This window comes from Lutzomyia longipalpis, chromosome 3 (assembly GCF_024334085.1).
Source record: "Lutzomyia longipalpis isolate SR_M1_2022 chromosome 3, ASM2433408v1".
Lineage (NCBI taxonomy): Eukaryota > Metazoa > Arthropoda > Insecta > Diptera > Psychodidae > Lutzomyia > Lutzomyia longipalpis.
The window spans coordinates 9,490,496-9,503,227 of record NC_074709.1 but is presented as its reverse complement, the minus strand read 5'-3'; the positions used below and the strand labels follow the sequence as shown (position 1 = coordinate 9,503,227).

The 12,732-nt window shown below is 37.3% G+C and overlaps 1 protein-coding gene across 7 annotated transcripts in view; it reads right to left on the bottom strand.

The window, feature by feature from the left end:
- Nucleotides 1-12,732, bottom strand: part of LOC129791778 (pre-mRNA-processing-splicing factor 8) — a 32,550-nt gene that overhangs the window by 15,725 nt on the left and 4,093 nt on the right. For all 7 annotated transcript variants that reach the window (XM_055830215.1, XM_055830216.1, XM_055830217.1 and 4 more), the window contains exons 3-7: nucleotides 12,360-12,698; nucleotides 9,465-9,570; nucleotides 7,188-9,388; nucleotides 3,405-5,761; nucleotides 1-758 (exon numbers count right to left, since the gene is read on the bottom strand). In XM_055830215.1, coding sequence (XP_055686190.1) covers nucleotides 1-758; nucleotides 3,405-5,761; nucleotides 7,188-9,388; nucleotides 9,465-9,570; nucleotides 12,360-12,698 — 5,761 coding nt within the window. The remainder of the gene's footprint in view (nucleotides 759-3,404; nucleotides 5,762-7,187; nucleotides 9,389-9,464; nucleotides 9,571-12,359; nucleotides 12,699-12,732) is intronic.

The window sequence follows — 12,732 nt, the reverse complement described above, 5'->3', positions numbered from 1 at the left end:
TTGAGGATTATCCGGTGGTGAAACTCCATACAAATAGCCCGCAATTTGTGCCCTCAAATCCGAAATTGTAACAAACTTCTTGAGAACATTCTTCGGTAAGATGTACGTGTATCCCGTCTCCTTAATATCATCTGAGCTCACGTAAATGTGATTCGTTCTAAGGTGAAGATTTGTCGCTGATATCGCCCTGACGCGCCATTCGGTCTTTGAGCTGAATGTTTGTGTCTCATAATTGGATGTTGTTGACGTGATAATTTCATCCCCATGCTTATTGGTTGTACGTGTTGTTGTTGCCGTAAGTTGACTCTGTTCCTTTGTTTGCTTTTCAATCTCCGCAATTTGTTGCCTCTGTGCCGACGGAGCTGAAATCTCCATTCCCAAAATAATATCACGAATCTCCGATTGTGTCAACGATGCCACATTAACATTATTCTTCTTCCCATAGTCCGCCAAGATGAGATCCTTCAGCTGAATCTCCACCTTAATCCACTCCTCATCCGTTAGCGTTGGCCAAATGTGATGAGCTTCCGTAATTGTTGTCTTATCAGGCTTCAGGATTACCTTTGTGCGTTCAGTGTTAACATGAAGGGCACGCAGGATGAGGATGAGACGAGAGAATGCGGTGTAGGAGGAAATTGTCTTCAACCAATCATCGTAGAGATTAAAGAGTACCATTTGGGGTTCAGTTGCTTTGAGAATTAAATCACCAAATTTCTCCACTTTCAGACAAGCCTGGAACGGAAGCTGAAGTTCTGAACCTACAAAGCAAAAGGACAAAATTTTCATGTTATCCTAGAATAGACAAAACGACAGTATTCAATTAAAGCTTTACTTTAAAGGCCAAATTTAAAATTTATTAAATTTTCTTAAACGGAACTTAAAATTCCTTCAGTCAAGCTGATTTAGCCTAAGCACATTTTTTGATGATTTTTTCTGGTCGCTTTCGGGCATTGATATTCGTTAAATTATAAAGAATACATAATTAGTTCGATTTACTTAGGAAAACTTAAAAATCTTAAGTTTTTCCTAAGAATTCTTAAATTGTTTAAAGGAATCTTAAAGAATCTTTAAAGAAAACTTAAAGAATCTTCAGTAAACTCAAGTCTTTCTTAAGGAATCTTAAGTCTGAATAGTGAATTGTACCCAATTATTGGGTGATTAGTCAGACAGCGTTAAATTAGCTTCAAGTTTTAAGCAATATCTAAGATTTCTAAAGATTTTAATAATTTTCTAAAGAATTCCTCAAGTTTTATTACATCAAGCTGAATTGGGCTTAAGCAAAAATTAAGAATTTTAAGATTTCTAGATTTTTTTTAAATTATTATAAATCTAATAAATCTTTTGAAGTATACTTGAATGAAAGTTATGATTTCTTAGGTGAATCCGGTGAATAAGAATCGGGGCTAAATTGCATATTTTTCAAAGGTTTTTCCTAATCATCTTCGGGCATTGAAAGATATACATTTAGCCCAATTCACATTGACCTTGACTTAAGAAATCTTAACTTTCTTTTAAGAATACTTTAAAACATCTTGAGTTTTTCTTAGGAACACATAAGTAATCATTAGAAAATTAAAAAGAAAAATAAATTGGAATCTCAAATATTCTTAATAAACCCTTAAGGGGGGTCTCTTGAGAAAATTGTTAGAATTTACACATTTTTAATATTGTCATTTTTTGGAGTTTTTCTTAAACCTGGTTTTCCGATGTCGGTTACATTTGTAGCCTAATTATTGAAGTGTAAGAAAATCACTTTTCGCCATCTTAGGTGCGACGCCATCTTGTGATTTTCCGACTTTTCCACAGAACTACCCTAAAACACAAAGGTAGGTTTTTCTCAGGATCTACTGGATGGATTTTGATGGGGTAAAAAGCAAATGAAAGAGGACATGTCAGTGGAAAATGTACCGGAACAGAATTTTGAATTTCCATTCTGGGGCTGAGAAAAGTATAAAAACGTAAAAACAATCTTAGCAAAAATCACATTTTTCCACTTTTCTCAGCCCAAGAATGGAAAATCAAAATTCTAATACATCAAAATCTGCACGGGTATTTCCTCTTTCATTTGCTTTTTACCCCATCAAAATCTATTCAGTATATTCCGAGAAAAACCTACTTTTGTGTTTTGAGGAAAATTACAAGATGGCGTCGCACCCAATATGACGGAAAGTGATTTTCCTATTCTTCAATAATAAGTCTTTAAATGTGAACATCACTTGAAAACCAAGTTTAAGAGAAACCCCAAGAAAAATTAAAATATTTAATTTCACCAGCTCTCAAAAGAGACCCCCCTTAACTTTCGCTTCAGGAAACTTAAGTTTTTCTTAAGAAAATTTGAGAAATCTTATAAAGACTGCCTTATCAAGGCTGTCTGACTGAACAGATTTAAGATCCATTAAGAAAGACCTAAGTTTTATTAAGGTTCTTAAAGTTTTCTAAAGATTCTTAAAGTTTTCTTGAAAATGTTTTAAGTTTTAATAAGAATTTTTCTAATTCCTTAAGAAAAAACTTATGATCTCATAAGAAAAATTAAAGATTTTAAAGTTTTTTTTAAGCAAAACTTAAGATTACTTCAGTCAAGCTGAATTTAGCTAACTTGAAGTTTTTCGATGATTTTTTCTGGTCGCTTTCGGGTATCGAAATTTGTAAAAATCATCAAAAATATCCATTTTGCCCTATTTACTTAAGAAATCAAATTCGAATGAAAAAAAATGTAAAACATGCTTCCCGTGGGAACTGAACCCACACGATTTGATATGAGAGTGAGCAAGTAAGACCACTCGGCTAAGCCTTAAAATTCTTTAAGTAGTTAAGTTTAGTATGAATTTCTCCGGGTCACACGATTTTTTTTTGCTTTAATTTTGGGCCGTATCAGAAAACAAAAAGATTTAAAATTGAAAGACTCTGTAATTTAGGAAGTTTCGTTATTTTAGCTAAAGAAAAATCGTCTTAAGTCAGATCTTAAATTTTCTAAACCAAAATAAACTTCTTTAAGCTAGACTACTTTTTTTTTCAAACTAGTTTTTCGTTTTTAAAGTCAGTCCTAAGACTTTTAAGTAAGACCTGTGTTGTTGACTAGACTTAGGTTTTCTTTAAGTTTAAGCCTTTAAGGTTTTAAGGTTAAATCAGGCTGAACTGAGGCTGAATTCGTCTTAAAAGTCTGACCTAAAGGAACTGAGGTTCGGCTTAAAAAATGTAGACCTGACTTAATAAACGGCCTAACTTTTTAATTCAAACTTACATTGCAATTTACTTAAAGCTAAAAACAGTTCACGAAAAAAGCAAAACTTATAAACAAAAACCGATTAAATTTTTTTTTAATTAAAAAAAGATTATAAATCAAAAAATTTATATAAAAATAAATTTTAAAATTTAATTTAATTTATGTATAAAAAAAATCTCACCTTTTATCACGATATTGGGAAAGTCGAGCAAATGTACTTCGAGTGGATCCAACATTCCCTTTCGTGTTACAATAATTTGCTTTGGTTGCTCCTCAACTGGTAGAGATCGAATAAGAGCTGCTACCTCCTCGGCTGTCTTCCATTTTGCCAACTGCCCCAGACGCTTCTGTCCCGCCCACACGGATGTGTGAATGATTTTGAGGAAAAGCTGCCCTGTGCGTGGATTGAAGATGAAAATGGCCCCATTTATGGGTTTTGTCGTCAAGTTCCCTTCGAAGGTTTTATGAATTGTCACACGGTAGACATTTGTATCGTCCACAAACCAAATAATTTGATTACTAAAGAGCTCTCCGTAGTTTTGCGAGGAGAGATAGGGTTCCGTCGGTTCGGAACTGTACAACTGAAGGGCTTTGCGAATTCTCTCACGAAGTACGTACAGAGCTGGATTGGCTTTCATAATCTTCGACATTGCTTGCTGAATCAATGGCTTACATCCTGGGAACCAATTCCCGAAGGCAGAATGCAAATTGTAGGCAAGATCAATGGCAATTAGGACACCTGTTGGTGATGGATAGATGGACATATTGTCCGTGGTGTAGTCGAGGAACTTTGCACGGGCATATCGTTCAATGTCGTGCGAATCGTAATCTCCCCAGCGGAGTTGAACGTCAATCCAGTACTTTTGTGTTGTTGTATTGTCCATTGTGTCCTTTGTGTCCGCCAGCAGGGATGGCCGAGAGACGTTCCACTTGTAGGCTGGGAAGAGGAGAATATCAGCGCAGGAGGAATTCATCTTGTAGGACTTACGCGGATGAATTGTCTCCTTTTGCACCGTTTCAATTTCCAATGCATCGAGTTCTTGATCAAACACCTGACACAAATCCATGACAATGGATTCATGAATTTTCTGCCACAAATGCGCACGGAAAATTTGAATGAGGGATATTTTGAGCGTTGGAATTTTGCCATGCATAAAAATTCCCGTCAAATCCAGCTGAACCTGGAAACCAACGTACACATTGGCACGATTAATTGTTGGTGACCACCACAGGGTGAATCGTCGATTGGGAATTTGATTGAGACCCGACCGTTGGGCATTTGTCAATTTTTTATACTTCATCGATTCCTCAAAACCCGAAGCTTTCTCCCAGAACAAACCCTCCCACGTTGGGAAGTACGTTCCCTTGAACAGTGTATGCTCCAGGATCCCTTCAACCCCGCCCAAGGCTTGAATCATATCCGTACGGTAGTTATTGAGATTCCACAACTTCCCATCGTGTCGTTGATGTGTCCACCAGAAGGGATTCTGCTTGAGTACTTGGAATTGTTTAAATTCCGTCCGGATGCGCCACCCCTTGTCGTACGCTAGCGTATGCCTATCCTTCTGGAACAATGTATTTATCCTCGGAATCCCCCTGTCCCAGCTATCCTCGAGATCCTCAAGGGTTAGCCGACGATTCTGTGCATTTGCTTCCTGCCTCTTCAGCGCATACTCCGCCCAAACACGCTGCGAATCAATGAATTCACTCTCCCACGGTTGAATGTAGCGATAGAGATTGGGAATAAGTTGATCCTCATCGTGTGACATTCCCGAACGGAAATGCGTAATCCCAACATCAGTTTGCTTTGACCACCTCAAATCACTTTGCGGTATCAACACATGCCCCATACTCAGCATCCCCAAACCACCCAATTCCTTTGGCGTATAAAACACCACCGGGGGGAATCTCGAGGGCATTTTCGAATTCAAACCAATCTTAATTCGCGTCTGAATCTTATTCTCACACTTCACCAGCAAATCCAGCAATTCCTGCGTATTCACAACAGCCTCCCGGAAGTACGTCATGAGCCCAATAAGAGCTGTATTCCACTTATTCACAATCTTCGTGAATGTCGTCGATCCCGATGCCATGAGAATCTGTCGGACACGATTGTGGAAACGTCCCAAGGATTCATCATCCACACGCAGAAAGCACTGAGCTGTACGCTCCTTTGTCACTTCATTCTGCAAATTCCACACACCATCGCGATGCGTAAACTCCTCATGTTGCGTTCGGCATTTCGGCAAAATGCGACACTCAAACCCACTCATGTTGAACAACAAATTCGGATTATCCTTCGAATACACCGACACGAATGTATTCTCCCAATTAATTGTCGTCACAGAGCGCGGAAGGCGATTCTTAATGTCCCAATAGACAGCCCTACCCAAATTCACATCGTGCTTCATGAGACGCATCCGGGCATCGCGTGGCCAGCACTTTTTATTATTGTACCCCACGATATTCTCATTATTTGGATCCGGATGTTCCGTCAAGTAGCGCTGAATGAGATCTTTTGCCTCTTCTGCTGTAAATCTGCGGAAGAAATTGTCGCAAAACTGCTCAATTACCAAAGAAACATTTTTAAGAAAAATGTTCTTAAATTTTATGGAGAAAAGAAAAAGAATTCTTAAATGAGGGATATTGAGAAAGGATCTTATTCACTTTTATACGAAAAAAAAAACACAAGAGATGAAAAAAAATCGTAATAGAGCTGTTTAGACTCGCAAAATTAGGATAGATTCAAGTAGAAAAGCATAAATCATATGCTCAATCCAATGTCTTTATTTTATTATAAAAAGCATATGCTTCATCACTTTGAAAATATTTTTACAGGCATGAAGAAAAGAGAAAAAAAATACCGAAAATATCTTCGAAGCATCAAATAATTAAATAAAACAAAACAGCGAAATACTAAAGATCCATTTTTTTCCTGTTCCTTTGCCGTTTTGAAGCATATGCATTTGACATAGCCTTTTCCCATATTTTTTATAAATTATAAATTCTGTATGTATTAAGCTTTAACGTAGGTATTTTTGTTTTATGGCATTTTCACAATATATTCCACTATGATGTGCCAGACTTTACAATGAAGCATATGCATTATTGCTCTTTTTATGCATTTAACCCTTTCGCGTCCAACGTGAAACATAAAAACATTGAAACACGCTCTTTTATCACGATATTTATTCTGTGGATGTGTTCAGATGACTTTTCAGTCAGAACGTCTTCTTTGGCCACTTTTGCGTGAATTTGATGCATTTGTAACTTGAAAATACATTTCAATTCATAAAAATTTGGGAAAATGGAATGTTTCACGTCTGGGTCCACGTATGACCGAAAAAACGTGAAAGTGTTAAAAAATCATCACTTGCAGCACTGATTCAAACTTATTTTTATTTATTTTCATTATTTTCAGTTTTTAAACTGCATAAAGCATATGCTTCAACCTATTATTATTTAGCTATTTGAACCTTGTGTAAAGAGTGAAAAGTAGGTCATTATATTTTAATCTTTGCTATGAATTTTTTACAGAAAATTACGCCTTTTATGTTTTACAAACGTAATGTACTTGAAATAGACATTAAACATGAAGCTAAGGCTCCGGGGTAAACAATCCTAACTCGCCTTCTTTTTTTCAGAGAATAATTTTTCCTGGAAATCTGATAATTCTTAGGGCTCGAACTTTCGATCTGAACATCGAGGCATCGAACTGTTTCGTTTTTAAAATGCTTCGATTATTCGAATAATCGAATAATCGAATAAGATTCGAATAACTTTTAGATATTCGAAGCTTCGAAGCTTTCTTAGGTATTCGAAGCGGATGGACAATCCGCTTAAAAAAAATGTACAATTGAGCTGAGCTTATTTTTTGTAAATTTGCATAGCTTGAAGAACTTTTCTTATAAAAAATATCTTCAAGAGCGAAGCGCCTTTAATAAAAAAGAAAACAAACTCTTACCTGAAGAACAAATGAATACGATCGACATATCGACAGTAGAGACGAATTGGATGGCACGTCTCGATCTTTGTGTCCTGGAAGGTTAGGAAATCATTGGGCATTTGCGGTGGTCCTGCCATTTCACTGGCTCTCTGAAGTCCCAGCGCAAGCAAATCCAGCACAAGGCCATAGTACTGAGCGATGAATGATGCAAACTGTAGGCCCCTTATTATGCCGTAGCTGTTTGTGTGATTCATATCTTTGTAGTTGATCACCACGTTATTCTTTGCCGTCATGTAGTCAGCAATGTTGTGATCAACAATGAGTCGAAGGAGTCGATTGAGGAGCGTTAGATCAATCTTCTCGTAGAGTTTCTCAAATTTCGACTCTAGCAGAACGTTGCATTCCCCTTCTGTCACATCCCACACCTCGTGGAGATTGTTTATGCCCTGGCACCACTTGTAGACGAGAAGTGGTGGTGGTTCGGTGTCACTGGGCTTCACCCATGGCGGGAAGAGGCGTCTCTTGTCTGCCTCGTACCACAAATACTGATCCAAGTACGCATCAGTGATCTTCTCAAGTGGCTCAACGTCATAGACGGGAATCAGATGACTATACAGGTCCATAAATTCAATGCCAACCTCCTTGAAGGCTCGCTGCGTGAGGAGGTGACGCTTAATGCGTGATAGGGCTTCATGAGGGTTATCGTAGGCCTGCTCAATGAGACCCAATTCCTCACGTTGACTCTGATTGAGCCTCGACTTGACACTGTAGGCTTCTTTGAGGCGCTCCAGAGCCAAAATTAGCAGCTTCGTGTCGTGCTTGTAGGAAAGTGGGGGGAAGGGAATTGGAGCAAAGCGTCGTGACTCCAACCAATGAACTGTTGTCGTGTAAATTGCCACAGCTTCTTCGGGGGAAATATACGGCCCATCCTTCAGGTAGTTATGCTGCCTTTCTTGCTCTGCCTTGAGATAAAGCCGCGTCAATCGTCCCAAGTTCTTCTTACACACAGTCTTATCAACTGTAGCCCCCCGACGAATCCTTTCGCGATTGTAGTGCGCTGTATTCGTCCACCAATCTGCCTTCATCTTGACATAGCGCAAAATCATATTTTCAATTGGAATTGGCAATCCGGGGACTTTCCACGGGATATTTGCCTTCCAGCATCGCCATGCCTCGGACAGATGCTGCAGAATTGTTCGTGCCTTATTCTGCTTTATCCCTTCGGGCATCATATCGACAATATCATGCATCACCGAAGCACGCAGCTCCAGATCAAAATGTGACTCAACACGTTGCTTTGTTACCGTCTTGGCGATCCCCTTGCTGTGTCTCCCCTCAAATTGACGCGACAGCAAATTCCCCAGCCAGCGCTCAAGCAGTGGCGTAATCCCTCGCATAAAGAACAACCAAACACGCCATCCAGGAGCCCAGAAACCACACCCGGGACCCTTTCCCACGGGTCCCGTATTGAAGCGATAGTAAATGAGATGCTTGAGATCCTTGCACATCCGAATCTGTCGCATCAACTTATACTTGTACCTATACATGCCCGTCAATTGGCCAACATGTGCAAAAATATACTGCAGCCCATCAGCCAGTTGGAAGGCATCAACATTATTCAGCCTGTACTGTACGTGTGAATCAATAATGAGCTTTGTTAGGCGCAAAATTTCACGACAAAGATGAAAAGCATTCCCAAAGCGACTCTTTTTGCGCTCCTTCGTCGTGAGCGTCTTCACGGGTTTCAAGTTGAAATTGTAGTCCAAATGCAGGTAATTCAGGTTCTTCCGGTGTATGAGGAGATTCAGCATATTGTACCCCTGACGACACACCTGAAGACCAGCCTCAACCCAATCGAGGGTTGTTGTTTGAAAGAATTTTGTCGCTTTGAACGATCTAAACAAGTAGCGCTTCTTCTGTGGCTTCGGACGACGATGCTTAAGGGCATTCAGTACGTAGTATTTGAGGAGTTTCTGATAGCTCACGCGAACTTTAACCGAATGCCCCGGCGGGCAGTGCTCTTTGTACCATCCTTTAACGAGGGGAATATCAATTGCACGCCTTGTGCGTCCTGAGCGAAGATTGAAGGGACGCGGTGCCCAAAGGAGGGATATTCCATTTGCCGTATTATCCGTATAGAGGGGTGTATCCACGAGGAAGGGTTGCACATCATCAGGTAGCAAATACTCCTCATCGTCATCCGGAAGGGGTTCCACAAACTACAACAACAAAAAAGACAAAGAGAATTTTACAAAAAAACCAAAAGAAGAGAAAATATTTAATTTGGAAACTCACTTTGACTGAATGACGATGGGAAATGGGATTGATGAGTGGATCAAAGTAGAATGCTGGCAAATCTGGATCCTCTGTCTTGATGAAGACAACATTTGGAGCGTGATACCTGGATCAAGGAAAGTGAGAGAACAATGGAAGAAATCTTTAAGACGCGGGTTGATTAAAGTCTAGATTAAAATATTTGAATAGAATAATTATTATAAAAAATTCTTTATCTTTTTTTCAAAATATTCTGCTTTAATTAAGACTAAAAAAAATTTTTAAAAAATCAAGAACATCACAACAAAAAATAATTCAAATAAGGGGTGAAATTCAATAGTCAGACACTCTTGAGTATTCTCAAGAATTTTTTAAAATAAAACGTAAGAAAAATTAAGAAAACATAAAATTACTTAAGTTTTTTTAAAGAAAACTTAACATTTCTTAACCCATCCTCACTTTTTGTATGATATATCATACGCAAAATTGGTAGTTTTTGATTAATTTTTGTGACGCGAATTCGCAAAATTTTCCTTCCGGGTTAGTGTTTTCCACTTTTATGAACCCTTAACTTATTATATTAATTTTCCTGGGTGTCAAAAACATAAAATAATATTATTTTTTGACAAAAATCTAAGTGTATCCAATTGCAATGTTGTCCGGGAACCAAAATGTGTGTATTTCAAGTGACAATTCCCTTTTTCTCCACAATATTTTGTGCAAAATCTCTTAATTATTAATAAAACTTTGTGAATTAACTAAAATATCCGTCTCCGGCCGCAAATTATTTAATATTTTACGCGATAAACATCTGCGTATGATATATCATACGTTGGTTGAATTGAGGTACTTTTTAGGTTAAAGTGCGAGTTTATTTCTGTGAGGGAAGATCTAAGGGTTTGGGAATAAAAATATAAATTGCAGTGAAAAGGAATGCCAGGAAGTGCTAAATCAAGTACATCGTAAGTATTAATAAGTACCTAATACCAGGAAATATAAAAATTATAGCAAAAATCGTGATTTTTGTAGGTTTGAGAACGAAGAAGGATAGTACATCCGGCTCTGTCCGGAGACTTGTTAGCATATTCACCAGAAGTCTCCGTCCTAGAGCAAACCATGCAACATGAGATGGTTATTTTACTTCCTGGCTACGCAACTGTTTGCGATGAGGATAACTGCGGGATTCAGGACAAGTTCAGTTTCTATATTCTTAGAGCTAGAACTCTACAAGAACGCGGTGAGTTGATTGTGAAACCCAAGGATTGGAGTTCTATTGGATCAATTAATTAAATCTGGTCCAAAATCTAGCCAGAATACTTCATTTTAACATAAATTATGTAATTTATGCATTTAAATAAATTAAAGTTTTGGTTTCAACACTGAGAAAAAATTAGATTTTTTCAACCCCCTTTCGTTAAACGTATGATATATCATACGGTGTCTACCGACGCCCCCATGGGGGCTAAAATTTTTTTCTTCAGGAATTATATTTCTTATGGGCTTATTAGTCAAATTCTAGAAAATGAAGGTCCTAGGTACAGAAGATCTATGACCTCGTTAGCATGGGTTAACTCAGGCTGAATTAGGCTAAATGTATATTTTTTATAGTTTTTAAGAATTCCGACAAAAGGTATTCTTCGTATTCTTTTTAATCTTAAGAAATAGAAAATTGTACTTTCTAGGGAAAATCAGTTACGAAAATATTTTTCCAATTTTTTTCATGAAAATCTGAATCTGAATTCAGCCTGACTTAAGAAATCTTAAGTTTTCTTAACTTTTCGGTAATTTTCTTAAGAAAACTTAAAAAAATAATTCTTAAAAAAAACTTGAGACTATCTGACTAGTGAATTTCATCCAAATATTACAATAAGGTGTTAATTCTGTATAAAAACCTTCTGATCTGGATTTATGGAAAAAGAAATATTTTATGGCACTCAATATATCTACCAATAATTACTATAAAAATTTCTTTGTGTAGGCTATTAGGCAAAATCCTTAAAAGAAAACTCTGTTGGTTTGAAGAAGGGTTTTCATTTAAAATCTTCATTCAAACCGTTAAAATTGTGGGGCTTTCTTTTGTTTTTTTTTTTAACCTCACCAATTCACCCTTAAGTAGGGGAGCCTTGGGGCTAAAAGTTAGTTTCTTGGGAGAAATATTTTCCTGATTTCCCTGATTGAGTTTTCCCTCTCAGACGATTATTTTCTAACTCAAAGGAAAAATGCATTTTTAGGCCATTTTCCGAAACCTTGCACTTTTAACTTTTTGCCCCAACCATTGGGTAAAATGGTTAATTTACGTTTTTTGTCCCTTAATTTTAATTTTATGAATTTCTTTCATCTAGATAAAACAATTAAAAATAAGATATTTGTGCAACAATAAGAAAATTTGTTTAATAAAAAAATAATAAAAAAAAATGAAAAATTTACGAAATTGCACTTTTTATTTTTTAATTAATGAAATATTAGTAATAGCGAGTAATATAACATACTAAATAAATAAAAAAAGTTAACTGCCTTAAAAACGGTTTCTAACTTTTTGCCCGTTACCCCTATTTGACCTAAGCCATAGTTTTAAACGAAACTTTTCAAACTTTGTAAATAAAGAGAAATTATTTGTTTATAAATCTGTATGTGATGTATAGTAAATAAAAGAACTCGTTGGTATCTTTTACTTAGCAACCCACCACACAGAGTAGATAGAACTGCCTTGTGTGTACTTGTGTGTATAGTATCAATCATAGTATCAATCTGTTTATCTTACTTTACCATCAAGGGGAGATTTTATGGTGGAATTGGGAAGATCTTCCACCACAATCTCCTCAGTGGATATTATAAATAATTATTTTGCAAATTCTTCGATTTCTCATTAAATAGTCTTAAATAGAAAGAGAAAATAAAAGAGAAAAGTCAACTCACCAGGATAGATGGACAAAATGAGGCATGTTGTTGTACAAATAGGGAAAAGCAATGCGATATTCCGTCCGTATGGGTTGACGAATGATGATCTTGTTGATGTCATTGAACTCATTCCAATCGTCATCACCCACATTGTGATCCTTGATAAGTGGCTCAAATTTCGGCCCACCCGGAATGGCCATATTGAGTGCTTTGGCCGTAAAGAAGCTCTTTGGGTCGAAAAGGTAGAAGAAGTTCTCATCCACGAGATCCGTTAGCAATTGATTGGCCAAACGGTAGAGTGTGGCCATTTGGGGGAGTGTTAGATTCCACTTTCTGTACGTTGACCCATTGACGTGCCTGAAAGAGAAGACAAAACAACCACCCTTTAGAG